This window comes from Lissotriton helveticus, chromosome 5_1 (assembly GCF_964261635.1).
Source record: "Lissotriton helveticus chromosome 5_1, aLisHel1.1, whole genome shotgun sequence".
Classification (NCBI taxonomy): domain Eukaryota; kingdom Metazoa; phylum Chordata; class Amphibia; order Caudata; family Salamandridae; genus Lissotriton; species Lissotriton helveticus.
The window spans coordinates 341,338,797-341,359,545 of NC_136065.1; the positions used below are offsets into that span (position 1 = coordinate 341,338,797).

Consider the following 20,749-nt stretch of genomic DNA (forward strand, 5'->3'; position numbering starts at 1 on the left):
ACCATAAAGCTCGTTTGGGAGGCCCTCGGTGCTCCCGGTACCAGTTTTCCAGACCCGCACGGAGCTGCTGCCGGCCAGAGACACGTCCCTGCCAACCTGCTGCTGAGCCAAGCTCGGGCAGAGGAAGGCAGATCAATAGGTATCCTGTCAAAGGGAGGTGGGACCACCTCCCAGACAGGATTTAGTGTATTGGGGCAGGGTTGGGGCTCTTCCCAGCACCAATTAGTCTGCCTGCAGGACACACTTGATTCCCTAGATGCATTGTCCAGCTCAAACCAGTTCAGCGAGCCATTGGCTCCTGCTCTGGCACAAAACTGGACAAAGGACATTATCCTCCCCCTTAGGGAGGGAAACCTGGATCGTCCCAACCCTTTCCTTAGGGTATTGAAGGGCTTACCTGTGGGTGGGTCGATAGATTCGGCATGGGACAACATACAATTTCAAGACCCCGCCATCTTCTACCGTCTGGGTACTTTGGACTTCGCTGGACTCTGCTCTGGACTTTGAGGCTGCAACTGGGAAAACTCCTGCTGCTCCTGGTCTCGTGGTCTGCAAATCTGATGCATCGTCTGTGCCCGTGCACCATACAGGAACCTTCTAAGGCCTGTGGAACTACGAGACACCAGAAGTAATCTCTCTTGAAGTGGAGGAGCCAATTCCCTGCATTCACAGGCACCACAACAAAGCTGACAGGTCTGCTGATACTGAGATCCCACAGACTCCGAAAGGCTCAGCAACGCAGATGATGGTTCTTCACATCCCTCGAGGCCTGACCTGTCCTCTCACCAAGTTTGAGGCCAATATCCCTCGTCGGAGCTGCAGGAACCGAACCCCCGTGCACCACGTCGACTTGCAGTTGCAAAAGCTTGTTGGCTTCCTTCCACCAAGAGCTTCGGGCTCCAAGTACCCCAACCTCAAGCGTCTCCAGTGACCAAGATCTTTATCCTCACTGCATCACTTGATTCGTGGGCTTGCATCTTTGGTTAACTGCTCGAGGTCCCTCTGCGACTCCAGTGCCTCTGGCCAGTGGGTCCTCTTTAGAGTCTCCCTTGATTTCTGTGGGCTCCCCTGATCACTCAGGGCCTGCTCTTAATTACCTGCTCGTGGTGAGTCACTTGGACCTTGCTAGTCCCAACACTGCACCTTTGTCTTCACCTACATTGGTTGCCATTGCCAAGGCTTGTTGGTGCCCCTGCGGGACACTGACCCCATGGCTCTTGACATCTGGCATTTGACAGATTGTGCACGGCTCCTGGTCCTCCTCTGCGTCGCCTGGTCCGTACAGCTGCTACTTCAAGGGCACCGTCATCTCCGACATCGGTGGGCATTCCTCTTTTGTGCCTCCTGGTCACTTCTGAGTGGCATAGACTCTGTCCCCTCTGCTTGCAGGAACCTCTCACCTTGACTACACCTTTGGGTCCCACCGGATACTTTCGCCTTCTTCGCCAGCAGCATCTTTTCCGAAGTCCTCCAATGTGGTCTATGGCGGTTTACAGTGCATTAGCGAGTGTTAATAATAAATACATATTTTTATAACTACAATACAATGTGTGTTTCTATTTTTACTTAACCTAAACTATAGGATTAAGTATGGGTAAAAAAAGCTGTTTTACACTATGCTGCTTAGACTACTGGGCTACTGGACTAAGCCTGAAGGCTGCTCTCCACAGCTACCACTTAGAGAGCTTTCTGAAGTTGTCTAAGACCACTACAATCACCATAAGTGTTGTCTGGATTAGTACAGGGTGCCCACTTACATAAGTGAGTACCATATACTAAGCCAGCCTCGCACAACGTGTTTGAAGAGGAGGGAAAAATAACAAGGACCACGAATACATACAATACATAGCACAGACCCCACCAAGTATAGCTTGTATCACACTATATCTCTCCTAAATACAGATGTTAAGCTATTTACAGGGATACTAGTGGCTAGAGTGGCTCAGTTTATATTGGGACTAATAGACCCGACTCATTCAGGGGTTCATTCAAGGCAGGAGCTGTGGGGATATCATGGACAATGTACAAAGACCCTAAAGGGTGCCTTCCTGCAGTCAATAGACACATAAAATCCATTTAACTGAGTTGACTGGAGGTTCTTGCGGACCACACTGGAAACGTTTAGAATTGGCCGGAATAGGTGATGAGCGGATTTCAGGCACTGGTAGCTAGAGTGTAAGTGAGCAGTACCTTCTCATGAGTGGTGGTGATAACACAGGGGATCAGACAGTCCCTTCCCCTGCTCCTATTCGCCCTCACCATAGAACTGATGGGAGGAAATAGCAGAGGGAACATAGATATCAAGGGAATACAGCCTAGGAAGATATGCATAAGCTGTCTTTCAACATAGATGGTGTCCTCTTGTCCCTGTGGTGTTAGTCCCAGCTTTGCTGCGGGAGCTGCAGAGAAACGGGAAGGTCTCTGGGTTTATGGCCAACATGGAGAAATCGCAGGCCCGGTGGAAACAATAACACAACTCAATAGAGTAAGCCAATTTAAATGAACCACTAAATGCTTTGAATACCTGAGTTTTACTGTGTCAGAAACACTGGATCCTTGGTGGATGCCAACTTCGCCCGCCTTTTTTCATTAGCAGAGACTTCCAAATTTGGCACAATGGCAGTCTCTCTGGGTTGGATTGCACTGCAGTAACCAAAACGAGCACCTCACCTAGGGTTTAATACGTCTTTCAAACCATAGACCTTCTGGTGCCGGAAGCCACGCATTGCAAAATGTAAGAGAAGTTCATAAGTGGTAGATGAGTGGGGGGAGGGAATCAACTCAGTATTGCAAGACAAATAAATCCCAGAAAGACACTCACAGCAGAAAGGCCTAGTGTTTTATTGATCAAGTGATATCAGGCACACATATTTGGAAGACAACCTGTTTAGATAGGAAATTTAGAGTGTGTGGCTTACACTCATCTCTAGAGACCAGAGATAAGCTTGCAGTATAGGATAAGGTTGCACAGAAAAAGGATGGAAAACCCTTACTAATTGCAACAATTGTTGACAACCGGCAGTATCCCCTAACACAAGATAACCAAGCATTTAAAGCTATGTTCCATACAAGATGTATTTGGATAGGGATCATTTTTGTGGAGAACATAGCTAAAAACATCTTGGGGCTACAGTCAGATTTTGGGCTACAGAGACAGAGCGGCTCCATTACCGGCAGTTGTAGCACTGAGTAATGCCCCCCGAGATTAGAAAGGCAGCCATGAAAACATTACACTCTTCAAGAATTGACTGCTCTTAAAAAAAACGACAACAGGAGACTAACCTAAATATACCAAATCCTGATGAAGGTAACACCTGAATGTAAAGCGCCAGGACAAAGCAGGTGGTAGAAAGAAATAGGCAGCACCATCAAAGAAAGTGAATGGGCACAGATATATATTAGAGTGCAGAACAACTCAGAGGTAGTATCGTTGAAGGAGATGGCAGTGAAACTGATCTGTTACTGGTACCACACACACTGATAAAGCTATGGGATAATAGAATAGAATCAGGGTGCTGGAGAGGTTGCAATGGAGAGGGCACATTAACACATTGGCTTTGTGACTGTCCAAACATTCAGGAGTATTGGAGTAAAATCCTAGATCGCACTGATTTTATTTTGAGCACGACGATTCCCAAGTCTCCAGTTTGGACATTGCTGGGGCTCTCGAATGTCGACACATTTCGACACATTTCTGCTCAATTCAAAGAGGCTAACAAATGACACAGGCATTATTAGGGCAAAACAGACACTCCTATTGCACTGGGAAAGAAAAGACTCCCAGAGTTCCATGTATGACTGCATAAAATCTGGCATTACTTAGAAATGGAGAAGACAGGATCAACCATATCCAATGGCACATGTAGCTTTGACACTATTGAAGCCTTCCTCAGGCATTCACCTCCCTGAGATACTTGAGAGTCGTAAGGATTGTTAGTCCACAACACTCCAAACTTCTACAATGGCCCTCAAGACATAAAAGACAAAAACTTAAATTATGGCCCATAGAGTAAACTATAAGGAGGAATAGACATACGCTACACTGGTGCAGGAAGGGTGGGGGGGAGGGTGTTAAATGTTGGACCTCGTGTTAGGGAGAGGCTGACGTGTTACTCGTCACAATGGTGACAGATATCCCATTTGCCGAAATATAAATCCCATTATATCCTATTGAATTTATATTGCGGCGGGCGGAATAATCGCCACTGTTGTGATACAGTAACCCGACCGGCGAGATCTAAATCAGGCTCTCAGTTGCAGTGTAGAAATAAACCATACCTAATTTCCTCCAGTCTTGAGGTTGAGGGCTGTGACACCTTGTCAATACAAATATTTAAACCATAAAATAAAAGAGGAAAGCAAGGGTCCTCCGTATATACATTGACTGCACATGAATGAAAAATGAATAATCACTTTAAGGATACTGGAAGCGGCTCTGATCCATCTTGCGAAGAATGAGTCAGTCAGGCAGGTAGTTCATTTTCGTAAGTGAGATTGAAAAAATATCTATCAAGACTGCAATTCAAACCCTCCCTTGCCATGGCTCCTGCTTTCCTTTCCACTCTTTTCCCCCGAATGATTTTCCCATGTTAGGTGTTTTCATTAAAATGTTTGATTTTTTTTATTTTTAACACTCAAATTCATGTGATGTGGTGGAGTGAAGCCACGCGAAATGTGATTATGTACTTTGTTTGATGGCGCATAATTGCAGTTATGATGCACCATAATGTGTTAGTACAGCTTTATTGATGGAAGGTGCAGATGCTATAGCTGACGGGATATGTTGACAGCTAATATTGTTGTTGTTTATGTTCATTAATGTGATCATGCCGCTATACTATTGATTTCTTATCCTGACTTCATGGTTACCTACTGGCTCTGTACAATGCTATCAAGGTTGTTATATTGTTTGTGTACATGTATACAAAAGAACTAAAACCTTTAATAAACAGATCCCCCAAAAAAAAGACTGCAATTCCAAGCTATGATCCTCACCCATGGAAAGGTGGATGCTACATTTATGAGTTTGAAAGTAAACCTATGATTGAGACCTCTCCTTCTTCATCAGGAATCCTCTCTCATAATCCTAAATGGTAGGACAGGTTAGAAAATGTACACCACACCTCAGAGGAGGGGACCAGGACTATAGATCTGAAAATCATGCACAAAGTTTGCCGAGGGTGCTAGAAAGATTAAAATATCTAATGTTAAATCAGAATCTATGCAGCAAGGTATAGTATACATTTCTTGTAAACGCAGCAGTGGCTGTCCATCTCCTAGTGGATTTAGTTTACTCAGCAAGGGTCTGTTAGCTCTCTGATAGCAGGAAAAAATGCAACACTTCAGTTCATAAGGTAAACTAAATATGAACTAAACAGCATTATATTTAATATGTTTTTGACATTTCATCACATGAAACAAGGTATATAGCTAGTTAGATATACTGCTATGTAATAATAAACGTTTTAGCACTGATGTCATTACCTTCAATGTGGCATATCTGGAATCTGTCTCCATGGCTTCCCTGTATCTTTCCCTCTCCAGCTGGCGAAGGCTGGGGCAGCTCTTGCTCCTCAGCAGAAGGACCCAGTGACCTAACACTGCCACTGCCTTCCGTTTCAAGTCCTTCTGGTTCTTCAGATAGCTAAAAAGACAAACATATCACATTCACAATTATAACATGCATTGGGACATATTGCAACCCTCTTGCTGGAAAATTAAATGATGCTTGATTTATGCCATGTCAACCGGTAGTCTTTCCTCCTCCATGCCTCATTTCTGTTACCAGGACTTTGCGAAGGCACATCGTTGCTGCATTATAAATCACTGTGGCTATATTTCATAGGGATGTTAAAAATTAGAGCCATTTGGGACTAAGGGCATACTGCATTTAGGGATATCAAAAGAAAAACACTGGCAAGCCTGTGCCTCTTAATATTCTCTGGAACTGGGGCAGATACATTCCCAAATACCCAGCCTGCTCCCAACTGTTTCAGCCTCAAATGACCCTTCCGAAACTGTTAAAAGGTAGGGCCGATGTCGACCAAGAACCCTTCAGTATTTGCCCGGCGTTAGCCGCCTCTCATACCATTCGAGATTACCAAACAAAGAGGCAGGCGCTGGAGACGGAAGGCAGGAAACAGGAGTTTATTCCGACGGAGCAGAACACGTCAAATCAGACAACAGGGTATCTTCTCGAGGTGCTCTAACCGCATCTCTGAGGCCTGGCCTCTTATACACAAGTTTATGGCTTTATTACATTTATGACATCAGTGGTATTGCTTTGAAGTACGAAAAAGGCATCTTTGGAATCCCCGGTTCAGGCCCGTTCTCACACATATCTACAGTAGGGGTCCCCACCCAAATCTCAGCATGATGGCTATCGCGCAGCTGGACATTCCGCTGGGAACAGGAATGCGGGCGATCGGTCGGATCTAAGGGTGTGAAGGCATTGATTAATCCCCGCTCTTTTGATGTGAGGCGAGGTCCTACTGTAGGGGGCAATAAACCGTATCTGTTGGGCTAGGTGATGGCCTGGGGTCAGGCCGGGCAATCGGGCAGGGAGGAAGAGGTTATCAAAAAGGGCCTGTTCTATGAATGAGGTGAAAGAGTGAGGGGGTTCAGCACGGGATGTGGCCCGGGGACAGGGTCGCGCTGGAGGAGCGTTTATGGCCCAAGCAGGAGAGACCGGGGGCTGTCGGGGCGCGGGGGGGGGATGCTTGCGAGGCCGGGGAGTGAGGGGGAGAGACGCGCAGGCTATTGGCAGTGGGCAGAGAGGCCACGGCACACAAAATGGCTGCCACTTACGTGCACGTATGGATCTGAAAAGGACAAGATGGCGCCGATAATGTTTACGCCACAATCCAGATTTTAACAGTCCTCCCTTTTCAACATATCTAGCCAGCTTGTCAATTTATGTCTATCCCCATTATATTACGTATTTGGATATCATACAGAGCTTTCATACGTTCAGCTTCGAAGTTCGGAGTCTTAGGGCAAATACAGTTAGCAAACAGTGAGCACAGAGGCGGAAAGCATTGAATACCCAGGCAGAGTCCACATATTACGACGATTGGAATCAGTACGATCATGAACAACCTCCATCCCCAGTCCTTTACAGCACTCCAGAACCAATTCCCAAGTGACCATCCGTCTTGTTCCTGATGAACTTCTGAGGAGAGTCTGTGGAGGTGTTCAATGGCTTTGTAGACTGAGGGCGAATTGTCTGGTATGTAGGTACAACAGTTGGACCCGATGATACGTCATGCTCCTCCACGGTCCGCCAGAACCACATCTAGAACAAGGCAGTTTTGAAGAGCCACCAGACGGACCGCCTGAAGCTCGGCTGTATTGTTTGTGAGGATACCAGCTGTAATGTTCATCGTTGTTTCGACTGCCTGGGACAAATTCCGAATGGCACGACTGTTCGCCATCGGACCCCAAAGTGGAACAAGTCCCTTTATTGCATCCAAGAATTGTGCTCCAGTGGAGTCGGCCTGCTCAATGTCCTTTGCTCGTTTTTGTCGGTGATGGTTTGCCGGAGCCACATAGGTCGGAGGAAGGATGAAGGCAATGTAGCAGGTACCTCCCCAGCCCTTTGGGAGCCAGGTGTAGGCTTTTGTACCGCAGACGAAGTACATGTTTGGAGAGGTGACAAAAGAGGGCGGGTCGGTTGAGTCCAAAGTTCTGGTGATGCGGCAAGCGCTGTGGCCCACCAGTTGTGTCCCATGGCCGGTGATGCATACCAGGCCCGAGACATTGACGACAGATAGGACCACAGTCAGGGTGGCAGCCGTTCGTTTCCGGAGGTAGGAGAAGGTGGGTCTGGCTGGATTGTTGAATACTTGCATCTCCACCCTTTCTTTGGCGGGGATGTCCATGTGAACAGAAGCATTGGAGGATAGAGGGCAGAAGGGAGCAGCAGTTCTTCCGGTTTTGTTCAGCCAGACCCCATGATAAAAGTGCGACATAGTTCCGCTGGAAGTGGCATTGTCTCTGTAGCTCTCTTGCAAGAGGATCAGCCAAGCAAGGCAGGAACCGTGAACAGAGAAAGGTGAAGAGATGAAGGGGATGGAATGTCCGGTGGCATGTGGTATCAACCCACAGATCCAGCAATTCGTGGCATTGGCAGCAAGGTTGTGTTGGTGCAGCAACTGTACGAAGGAGTTGTTCCAGAACTCCTTACGCCTTTCTTGGATTTGAGGTGAAAGAAAGACCAGGTAGTGTTCTTTCATGGTGGTAGGCTGTGCAGTCGTTAGAAATGTCTTATGAGCCGGTGCGTTCTCTTCCACGATCCAGAAGGTAGTCATGAGGAGGAGGCAAAAGAGAAGAGCGATAAGAAGAGCAATAGTCTTTGAGCTGTGCAACCTGTCAGTTTTCGGGTTTCTGTAGTGGGTCTTCGGATGTTTGGTTGCTTCCATCATCTTCGTATCGGGCGCTTCCATCATCTTCAAGGTGCTCGGTAGTGGGCAGAACCACAAACTTCGTTGGGCTTCTCTCCTGGCAGCCTTAGTAGTGTTAGGCCACCAGTCTGAGAATTGTAACTTTGTCAGTGGTCTGCTTAGCCGAAGCTCCCTTCTTTCGTCGCAGGTTATACCCTTCTCTGGATGGCACAGTGGGATCAGGGAATTCCACCAATTCGAGTGTCTCTGTCTCAGGGTAGCAGCTCAGGGATGGTCGGTCTTTGTTCAGGAGCTCTTCTTGGGTGGTCACGTCTTCGGTCGACGTCAGGGTCGGAGAGATTTTCTTGCAATGATGTGCATGCAGCCAATTTCGCTTTCCCTCCACTCGAAGAGCTATTCGGGTGATGATCAAAACTTGCCAGGGGCCCGTCCAGCGGGGTTCCAGACTCTTCTCCCGCTGGAAGTTCCGAATTAGGACGAAATCTCCAGGCTGGATGATATGTCCGGGGCCCCTGGAAGCATCGGGGATGGCCTGCAGCACCTGATGATGAATAACAGACAGTGTTTTAGTTAGGTTATACAGATAGTCAGACATTAGGACGTCCGCGACGTCGTGAATAGATGTCGGTTTGGGTGCAGACCAGATACTCATGGGTCGGCCAAAAACGACCTCGTAAGGGGTCAAGTGGTGTTTGGTGGGGGTGGAACGCATTGACAGCAATGCCAGGGGAAGAGCGTCTGGCCATTTTAGTCCTGTGGTAGCCACTATTTTTGCCAGTTTTAGTTTCAATGTGGCGTTGTGTCGCTCGACCAGTCCAGCTGATTGGGGGTGAAAAACTGCGTGGAATTTCTGTCGTACCCCCAGCCCCTTCAGGATAAGCTGGATAACCTCGGCTACGAAATGGGGGCCATTGTCACTCCATAAAATACGACAAAGGCCGTAGCGAGGGAAGAACTCTTTCAGTAGTACTTTTGCAGTGGCAATGGCAGTGTTGTCACGCGTCGGGTAGGCTTCCACCCATTTGCTAAAAGCGCATACAACAACAAGTACATACTTCAGTCCTTGACATCTCTCTAACTGAATATAGTCCATCTGTAGGACTTCAAATGGATGGTTGGGGACCCCGAACCCTCCCCGGGGTACGACAGTTCCTTTCCCAGGGTTGTGTTGCAGACAAACTAGGCATTGTTGGACAAGACGTTTGGCTGAGTCTGTAATTTTGTCGTTATGCCACACTCGGGAGACAAGTTCAGCCATAGGGGCTGCTCCTATGTGTGCAGGGGAGTGAGCTATAGTCAGTATAGGGATCAAGTATGAATTGGGTAGCAACCATTTGTTCGTGTCCTTTGTCCGCCAGCAGCCTTCATCGTCCTTCAGTCCCACCCGTGCCCATTCAGTCAATTCGTGTGGTGCACTGGCTATCTGGATGTCCCTAATGGTCTCCCTAGCGTCCTTCCATTTTTCTGTTTGTGACCTGGTCACGTATATGCGTGTTGTCGTCCTATTCTCTGCTGTCGTCCGGGCGGTGATGTCCGCCAGTGCATTCCCCTGTCCGACGATATCTGTCACCCTTTTGTGTGCCTGACATTTGATCACAGCAAGTCGTTTGGGAAGGAGAACTGCTTCAGTCAGAGCGGAGACTAGATCTCCGTGTAGGATGGGGGTGCCGTGTGAGGTCAGGAATCCCCTTTCCTTCCACAGGAGCCCAAAATGATGCACCACCCCGAAGGCATACTGGCTGTCCGTGTAAATGTTTGCTGTCGTCCCTGCTGCTAGGATACAAGCTCGTGTGAGGGCAATCAGTTCTGCTGCCTGTGCAGATTTCTGTGTGATGCGGGCGGTCTCAACTACAGTTCGGGCTGTGGTGACTGCATACGCAGCTGAGGTGGTGCCATCGGTGAGTTTGATGCAAGAGCCATCCACCCATAGCTCTCCGTCAGGATCTGGGAAAGCTGTGTCTCGAAGGTCCACTCTACTCCTAGTCTGTTCGTCCGTGAGGGTCACACAGTCATGTATAGGGGGCACATCGGGATCATTCTCAGGCAGAGGCAACAAGGTGGCTGGGTTCAGTGTGGTGCATCGTTTCAACGTGATGTGAGGTGCGAGCAGTGTCAGTTTGTACCCAGTCAGTCGTGCGCTGGTCAGGTGTTGTGTCTTGGTCTGGTTTAGGAGGGTGTCAACAGCATGGGGCACTAGTACAGTGAGGGGATTCGAGAGTACGATCCCCTCACTTTGTCGGATACAGACAGCAGCAGCAGCTACTGCTCGAAGGCAGGCAGGCAAAGCTCTCGCTACAGGGTCAAGAGTGGCAGAGAAATAGGCACATGGTCGTTGTTTGGGGCCGATGGTTTGGGTCAGGACAGACAAAGCGTATCCCTCCCTTTCGCGGGTGTAGAGAGAGAAGGGTTTTGTATAATCAGGGGTTCCTAGGACTGGTGCTGAACAAAGGGCGTCTCGTAGTTCCTTGAAGGAGGATTGGCATTCAGGGGTCCAAGGGAGCGGGAAGGGGACATCTTTAGCCAGTAGGGAAAGTAGTGGTTTCACAATGAGGCTGAAATTTGGCAACCATTGTCGACAGAAGGAGGTGAGGCCTACCAAAGAGCGGACTTGCTTCGGGGTTCTAGGGATAGGGGTCTCTAGAATAGCCTGAATTCGATCGGGTGTGAGTTTTCTCCCATCTTTGGACAAAAGGTGGCCTAGGTAAGTGACTTGAGGTTGGCAGAATTGCAATTTCTTCTTGGAGACCTTGTGGCCATTTTCCGCGAGGAAGTGCAGGAGTTGGATGGTGGCTGTGACTGCAAGTGGAGTGGTGTCGGCCGCCAAAAGGATATCATCGACGTACTGTATCAACACCACTCCATCCGGTAACTGGACTGCATCCAGCTGTCTCTTGAGGGCCTGGCTGTAGATGCTTGGACTTTCGGTGTAGCCCTGGGGTGCTCTACAAAATCTATATGAGCGGGATTTTAAAGTGAAGCCGAAAAGGTAGCGGCTGTCTGAGTGGATGGGGATGGAGAAAAATGTGTTTTTGAGATCGATTACTGTGAAGGTGGTGGCAGTGGAAGGAATCAGGGTCAGAATGGTGGTGATGTCTGAGACTACAGGGTACTGAGGTACGACTACTTTGTTGACTTCTCGTAGGTCGATGAAGAAGCGGTACGCTTTTTCATCTCCCTCACCCTGCTTCTTCACAATGGGTAGGATAGGGCTGTTGCAAACATTGCTAACTACTTCTTCTACCACTCCTGCGTCTACCAGGGACTGGATGATTTTTACCAATGCCTTCTCGCCTTCGGGCGATATCCGATACTGTGGGAGTTTTGGGAGCACTGCGTCCTGTCGAACAGTTATGTGTACAGGGTCTATCATCATGCGTCCTACGTCCGAGTCAGTCTTTACCCCTAGGTACAGAGGTAGGGTGTCGAGTAAGGACAAGTCAGCGTCAGTGATGGAAAACATGCGTTGTGTGTGACAAGATCTGAGCAGCGTTGGGTTGTCGTACAGAATGACTCGAACTCCGTCTTGTGAACACCTAATAGTAGCTCGAAAATGTTTCAACAAGTCAAGTCCCATAATAGCGTCCGGGGTGTTGGAGGAGAGCAAAAACGTTGTGTCAGTGGTGTTATTGTCCAAGTTAAAAGAGATCGGTGTGGACAAGGGATTAGTGGAGGGCGTTCCATCAAAACCTATTGATGTCACATGTGAGCCAGACAAGGGTGCCCTGGGAATCAATCGTTTAGACAACGCACTACGTGTTGCACCAGTATCTACCAGAAATGGAGACTTCGTACCTAGGACCTTAGCGGTGACATAAGGACCTTGCTGGTCAACATAGAGCTCGACTGGATCCCTTCCTTGCCCTTGGCAGTCCTATGCAAAGTCGTGGGCATTGTGGCAGTCAGACTGTTGGCACTGATTCTGTCGGGGACGGTCAAACATATTCGGTCTGCCAGGTCTGTCATTGTTGGTGTCGTTTGTGTGCCCTCGTCCCTGTCCTCTATTTCTCGGCCCGCCCGCTACGTCTCTCGTGTCTTTATTTCTGAGTGCTTCTTGCAGAGCTGGACATTGAGATTTCCAATGGCCAAATCCTTTGCAAAACGCACACTGGTTCTCATCGAGGTCTGTTCGTGGAGCGCCGGGTGCGGGTGTGCGGTCTCTAGGGGGTGGGTTTCTAGGAGCATTCGACTGGTAGTTCCCTCTATACTGTTCCCTTCCTATAGTCACCCCTTGCAACTGAGCAATCATCACCCTCTCTTTCAAGTCCTTTTTCTTTTTCTCAGTCGCTTGATCATTCTCGTTCTTTTGTCGCTCATAGTATTGAGCCATCTGAAGGATAGCTGCGGGCTTGGAGGCCGCCCAACTACTCTCGCTAGTCTGTAGTTTCTGCGAGACTTCTGGTGTCAGGCCTTTCACATAGTTCTGGACAAACAAGTGATGTCCGGTTGCAGTGGTCATGTCCTGGCCGCTGTAATCGGAGAACACCGTTTCAAACCGGGAGAAGTATTCCGATACGTCTTCCTGGGGTTTCTGGCGACAGGCTGTTACTATCGACCAGTCCACCTTCCTTTCTGGGACTAGGGTTTTTAATTTCTGCACGATCTTATCTGGTAGGTCTAGAATGGGTTTCAAAGGTTTCTGTCCCGGCTCTCGCTGTTTGTCTACATCACCGAGTTGTATCCAGGTATGTCCGAACAGCTCAAGGTAGTCGACTTTCCGGATTTGCTTCCACACATCAGCTGGCAGACATAACCCGAAAAACAAATCGATATCCGCTACGGTCATAATCGTTGAACCCAAAGCGGTGGCCAATTCTGTATGGAAGGCTGTGGGGTTCTTTCGCAGATCAGGCAAGGACTTTCGGAAAGTCAGGATGTCTTGCCGATCCCATGGTTGGTAAACCCAGTTGTAAACTACCCTCCCTCTCGCATCTTGGTGGTTAATATCGTCGTGCGTTCCCTGTCCTCGTGGGGGGACCCAATAGGGGGCGGCCTCCTTTATGGGCATCATAGTGTCAATTTTTTCTACTCTGGCTTCAGTCGCTGCAGGAGTCGTGGTGTTAGTCTCTGGTTTCAGTTCCGTGAGGTGGCGGAAAACTTCAAGCGTATGCGTGAAGAGGTTCGCCACATCACACTCGCCTCCATCTCCGACATCAATTTTCCTATACAGAGTCGTTAGGTTTTCAGGGCCTTTTCCTTGGTATCGGTCCTCGTAGGCATTAAGGGTGTGGTAACAAAGGCGTACGACAAAGTGTCGTCTGTGGCTATTGCCATATGTATTGTACATATCCGTTACATAATCCTCACTTTCCTTTCGCACCACCAGTGTCTTTACAATCTTATCGATCCCAGCTCATTCGTCCTTACTTAATCTATTCGATCTCGCGGGGTCTTTCCTCCCCGCTTCGGGATCATCTGAAGTCGCTGCTCGCGCAGCGCTGAGTGCGAGGGGTTCGGTCGGCGCAGAGGCCATGAGGACCGAGGCTCCGGCACTACTCTCGCCTGTCGTTGGGGGTTGCGGGTGCTGCGCTAAGGGTTGGGAAGGGGCGTATGGAGGGGGCATGTAGATGATCGGGGGACCTAGTAGTAAATCATCGTTCGTTCGCTGTTTCGAAGGTAGCTCGGGGTAAAGTGTAGAGGGTGTCCTGACAGGACACTTGCCCGATGATTCGGAATCTTGTTTTAGCTTGGTTTTCTCTCTTTCTTTTATTTCTTCCTTCAATTTGTTAGCGGCTAGGTGAGCTGCTTTGCGTAATTCCTTTTCTAACCTGACCTCATTTCTCTTTTTCCGCTGTTCTGTTTCTTTGCGCCACATGCCGAAGCTATCGAGCATAGTGGGTGTTGTCTTATTGTTATAAAGGGCTGTTCCCAGCTCGTTTATTTTATCGTTATCAAAGGATCCTATCAGTGGCCACTGATTTTCCCGATCCTTTCTCGTGTATTTATGCCACAGCTTACTATAAGCCACGGCGACTAGTCCATATTTAGTAAACATGTCCTTATTAGGGGTGCCCTCCAGTGGAGCCGGATGGTTCACCTCTAATAAGCGGTCCGGGCTGAACCAACTACCAACAAACGGGGCGAAGACAGGCATGACGGGTTACAAAGGGGACAAAAGTCTGCACTACCTATCCTTCACTATCCGCAAAGACTAAACAGAGTATTGCGACCCTGTGCTTATTTGTGAATAGAGAATAACCCAAAGAGAACCAATTCCGAACGGTCAATGTTCGGATAAACAATCAATCAAATGAGGGATAAAAATAGGCACGACGGATTACAATGGGGGCAAAAGCCTGCGTTACCTATCCTTCACTATCTGCAAAGACTAAACAGAGTATTGCGACTCTGTGCTTGTTTGCAAATAGAGAATGATCCAAAGAGAACCAATTCCAAAACAGTAAATGCTTGGATAACAATCAATCAAATGGAGAGGGAAGCAGGCACGACGGATTACAACGGGGGCAAAGGCCTGCGTTACCTACCCTTCACTATCTGCAAAGAGAGAATACTCCTATTCTTCCCTGTTTGCAGACAGAGAATCTCTCAGAAACAATCAAATGAGTAATACTAGTATTTTCAAACAATCAAACAATCAATTCGCAATTCGTCGTGTTACACGACCTTACCCGGACGCATGGACGGTTTCTCGTCTTCCGCTTCCAGCGCCCGATCGTCCTCTATTCTCCGTAATTGCTGTGGCACTCCTGATGGTTCCCAGTCAGGACCGTAGATCACTCGAGAGAGGTCTGCTCAGAACCGGTGAAGTTCGGATGATCGGCTGCCAGACGAGGGTCTATCGGGCAGGAGCTCTTCCCGATCGTTGCAGTTGTTCACACTGTCGTCGGGACCTCTCCCACCGGATCCACGTGTCGCTGATGGGCCCCACGTTTGGGACGCCAATTGTTAAAAGGTAGGGCCGATGTCGACCAAGAACCCTTCAGTATTTGCCCGGCGTTAGCCGCCTCTCATACCATTCGAGATTACCAAACAAAGAGGCAGGTGCTGGAGACGGAAGGCAGGAAACAGGAGTTTATTCCGACGGAGCAGAACACGTCAAATCAGACAACAGGGTATCTTCTCGAGGTGCTCTAACCGCATCTCTGAGGCCTGGCCTCTTATACACAAGTTTATGGCTTTATTACATTTATGACATCAGTGGTATTGCTTTGAAGTACGAAAAAGGCATCTTTGGAATCCCCGGTTCAGGCCCGTTCTCACACATATCTACAGTAGGGGTCCCCACCCAAATCTCAGCATGATGGCTATCGCGCAGCTGGACATTCCGCTGGGAACAGGAATGCGGGCGATCGGTCGGATCTAAGGGTGTGAAGGCATTGATTAATCCCCGCTCCTTTGATGTGAGGCGAGGTCCTACTGTAGGGGGCAATAAACCGTATCTGTTGGGCTAGGTGATGGCCTGGGGTCAGGCCGGGCAATCGGGCAGGGAGGAAGAGGTTATCAAAAAGGGCCTGTTCTATGAATGAGGTGAAAGAGTGAGTGGGTTCAGCACGGGATGTGGCCCGGGGACAGGGTCGCGCTGGAGGAGCGTTTATGGCCCAAGCAGGAGAGACCGGGGGCTGTCGGGGCGCGGGGGGGGATGCTTGCGAGGCCGGGGAGTGAGGGGGAGAGACGCGCAGGCTATTGGCAGTGGGCAGAGAGGCCACGGCACACAAAATGGCTGCCACTTACTTGCACGTATGGATCTGAAAAGGACAAGATGGCGCCGATAATGTTTACGCCACAATCCAGATTTTAACAGAAACATTGGTGTTCTTGAGAAACCTACTAACGTAAATAATGGTCAGTGCTCTGCTGGTAGCAAGGTAGAAACTGATGACCCAGACTGGAAATATTTTGACAAACTTACACTTCAATCCACTTGCCTCTGCAGATATTTAAACATCCCTGATGCTTTCTAGGAGTGTACATGCAGAGTGCAGGTGCCAAAGTCAGAGACCTCAACTCTCACTCATTGTGCGTCTCAGATATTTGCAGATAAAGTTACAGTCTCACTCACAAAAGGCATAATGCTACACCTGTTGGAAAGGACTAAAACCTGATCTCCAAATGCACTCCGGTTCAGAGTTTTGATTTGATTTGGAGGACAGTGTCCTACTAGGAGTTGCAGGAGCTTCTGGGATCATTGCCACTTCTGGGAAGGCCTCATGTGGTCCCCACCATTTGATGTGAGGAGCCGCGTTGGACACATCTGAGTGATGCTCGGCAGTTTTTTTCAGTCATTCATCTACCAAAGTGAGGCTATGATTTTATTTCATTAATTTTATATTACTGTAAGTATGTTAAGATTCATCAGTGATAAAGTCTTAAGATGCTTGTTTTCCTATTCGCTCTGAGGAAATGAGGTTGAACTTACCAAGGTTTCCTTGGAGGGCTTGGCGGTTGCCATGCGAGGCGCCTCTCTGGCATCTGTTAACGACTGAAACTTGAATCTTGTTCCCAGGGCGCCACGGTTCGTCAGGGTGATGGTCCGTGAAATTGTCTCCCCCACTACATGAGTGCCAAAGTCAATGAGCTCTTTATCTACTGCCAGCTGGAAAGTGAATGGAACATAATTAGGACAGGCTAGGAGGAGGCAGAAGCAGTATGCTAATTAAGCAGAGAGCAGTTCTCATTTGTGCCATGGCTTTCAATTATTTGTGAATACGTCAAGCTCAAGTTGGTATATCTCAGCAGCGAATTTGCGCAATTCGGCAGACAAATAACGATCAAAACCTCCATGCCCATAGCCACATTCATTTAAAACATAAACTAACTTGGTATGTCAGACAATCATCCAAGCAGTAGCCAAACCATCTGTTGAACTCATTGCCAGTTTCATGAAGAACTTACACAAGCAGCTTACATTCCATAACTGACTGAAGTATCTTTGCTCAAATTGACCTTTATCCATACCCAGATCACGCCACCATACAACTTTAAATCTTACCTGGTCCACCTATAAAAAAAAAATCTGATCCATGTGCTCTTATCAAAATAAACAAACTCATAACAATCTATTTTCCCCAACAGCTATCCGTTTTGCCCAAGGACATAATTCGTGTAGTGTCTAATGCTACATTGAACCTTATACAGCACAATCTGTGAATCCTAGAGGAATTTAAAAAAGGCCACAGTCATGCTTATTTAATTTTAAAAAAAGGCAAAGTTTAAGGAAGAATATTCATCAACGTCTCCCTAAACATCTGCTCTCTAGCCTACAAGAAACATCTGCAAATTCAATGCATCTTAGAATAACAATTTTAACTGCCTGGCAAAAAAGCCTTTGACTAAATAAGAGTTCTGAATCTATGGTGAACTTCACATAATGACAGCTATCACATACAGGAAACAAAGGACTCCCTGCCCTTCGAAATATAATTAGATTTGTCATCAGAATAAGACATCGCAAACCATTCCATTTTGTTGGTCTAGGGCAGTACTTCTTACATTTTTTACTTCTGTGAACTTAATCATTACTTGAATCAGGGGACCCCAAATGAGTCATCATTGGAATCCGGGTCCCCGGTTAAGCATTTTTGATGATTTGAACCACAAAATACACAAAAATATGGAAACAAGCATTCATAAAACAAATACAAAAATTATGAAATATTTTATTTAATTTACAAACAAATAAAAAAAAAAAATCCAAATGTTAATTTTCATAAGAAGGTTGGAGCTTTTCTAAATTCAACTGAGGTGAGCTATTGTCCATACTATATGCTGTTTGACTGCTCCCATGAATCAATCTGAGGATACCAATTGAATTTTTATCCTACAATTTCAAATTCCTTCACATTTACAGAACATTTAAACATTTTCAGTTCTACATTTTGCTTTATTAATAAACACCTTAATACTCTGTTAATGCTATTTAATTTTCTACGCAGCCACGATTCCTGAGTAGGCTTTGCAGACCGCAGGTTAAGAACCGCTGGTCTAGGGACTTAACAGAGGATGGGAAAATCTACAAATTCCAAGGACTCACCTAGAGATTGCAAATGCTATATTTCTAATGTAATGTAATGTAAGGGAATACTTCTATAGCGCCGCTGCCACCCAACGGGTATCCTGGCGCTGAGATTACCAAAAACACAGTATAAGTAACTGAGCTGGAGCATAGGACTGAAATTAATCTCTGAGAAAAAGTTTTGTTTTTAATTCCTTCCTGAAGCGGGACGGTGTATCCATTTGTCTAACTCTATTGGCAGAGTGTTCCAGAGTCGGGAGGCTGCAAAACTAAATGATCTGCCCCCCCCAGTCGAACTTTCTTGACACGTGGGACACATATCAGGCTGGCTGAGGAGGAATGTAGGCTTCTTGCTGGGGAATACCATAGAAATTTCCTATGTAGAGTCTTAGGCCCCATTTTATTGGCTGCCCTATAGACGATACAGAGTGCCTTGAACTGAACTCGCTGTGCCATGGGCAGCCAATGGAGATCTTTCAAGGCAAGCGAGGACGAAGCTCTACGTTGTCTGTTCAATGCACGTTTAGCTGCAATAGTCTGTATACTTTGCAGTTTTTTTAGCAAATAAGCTGGGGCTCCTAGGAGAAGATCATTGCAGTAATCTAACCTGCTCAAAATAATACTCCTTACCACTTGCGGTCTGGCTGAGGCAGGTAGAAAAGGGAGTATTTTTCTAAGGGCTCGGAGCAGTTTTATCTACCTGTGAGTCCAATTGCGAATTACTGTCTAGCAGTACTCCTAAATTGCAGACTGTTTTAACAGGCACTGGAGGGTTAATAGCAGAACCTGGCCAGAAGTCTACTGGCAGGGGGCAAGGGACTTTACATGCGGTACAGCAAAGTATTTCTGTCTTGTCCCCATTAAATTGCAATGAGTTATCCCTGAGCCAGCCTCCTGTTTCTCGGATGCAGCTATGGAATTTCTCCAGAGGAACTGCACATTGCCCTCAAGGGAAAAGACGAGTTGGGTGTCGTCCGTATAATTTATAACCTCAATGCCATAAGATTTTATGAGAGAGATAAGTGGGCATAGATATAAATTAAAAAGAATTGGGCTGATCGCTGAGCCCTGCGGAACCCCATGTTTTACTAACCTACTCTGAGAAAGGAAGGGCCTCAAGGTCACTGCCTGCTGTCTGACTAAAAGATAGGACCGCAGCCAGCCCAGTGCCCTGCCTACAATGCCACATTCCTCAAGCCTCTTGATCAGTATCTTATGGTTGATCGTATCGAAAGCGCCCGACATATCCAGCAGCACTAAACTGGCTGTTTGGCCACTGTCGGCACGCATTCGCAGGTCATCCAGAACAGTCACTAGATCAGTTTCGGTACCATGTCCTGGTCGAATCCAAATTGGACCTCTTCCAGGAGATTATTTGCTTCTGCATGTTTGGTAAGAGATTTACCCACAACTCTTTCCAAGATCTTAATCGGGTAGTGAATCAGGGAGATAGGTCTATAATTAGAAGGACACTGAGGGTCCAATGGAGCCTTCTTCCATAGAGGAGAGACAACTGCCTTTTTCGAGCACTCAGGTACTGGGGCACTTATTAGAGATTGGGAGCAGATTTGATAGAGATATGGAAAAAGCTCAGTACTGAGCACCGTCCACCTCTTATGAGGGGATGGTTCCACGGGGGAGCCTGAAGAAATACTAGCTGCAATGATGTTGAACTCCTTTTGTGATGGAACCTGAAAAGACTCCAGAGGCATCATGCATTCCCTGGGGAGTGTTACCTCAGGAGAGCTTTTAATCCATTTAACATTTTGTTAATTTTTTCTTCAAATAAGACTGCCAAGTCATCACAGAGTTCTTGTGATGCTGGAATCTCACTCTTTGCGCACTCCGGATTAGCCATATCTCTGACTAAGCTAAATAAAGTTTTAAGCTCGTTGGGCAATTGCAGAATAGTTTTTTCAAGATATTTTGCTTTAGCCTTACCCAGCATTACTTTATACCTATGTAATAGTATTTTCAAGGCCGCCATGTGAGTCTCCAGGTATTTCCTCCTCCATCTCCTCTCCGCTTGTTTACATTTCATCTTTAACAACCTAAGCTCCTCATTGTACCAGAGGGCGGATGATTTATTTTCGATCACCCGTAGTTTTTCTCAGCGGGCCAGCCTGTCTACTGATTTAGTAATCTGATTGCATAGATTCAGATAATTTTTATCCACTGAGCTATTAGTGTCAAAGCCACTACTATCCACAAGCTGTGGGAGTTCTTTTAGTTTCAACATTTTAAACCATTCCCTACCCATACGAGTGTTAACTGGGTGGGAGGTTTGTTTATTAAGGGTAGTTAGCCATAGGGAGAAGAGAACCAGGAAGTGGTATGTCCAACACAGTGGGAGTATCTCTTTCACAGCTACATCCCT

The 20,749-nt window shown here is 47.2% G+C and overlaps 1 protein-coding gene across 1 annotated transcript in view; it reads right to left on the minus strand.

The window, feature by feature from the left end:
- The window catches only part of CFAP74 (cilia and flagella associated protein 74), a 1,328,338-nt gene that overhangs the window by 791,457 nt on the left and 516,132 nt on the right, over nucleotides 1-20,749 (minus strand). The window contains exons 18-19 of the mRNA XM_078642456.1: nucleotides 16,777-16,953; nucleotides 5,485-5,644 (exon numbers count right to left, since the gene is read on the minus strand). Coding sequence (XP_078498582.1) covers nucleotides 5,485-5,644; nucleotides 16,777-16,953 — 337 coding nt within the window. The remainder of the gene's footprint in view (nucleotides 1-5,484; nucleotides 5,645-16,776; nucleotides 16,954-20,749) is intronic.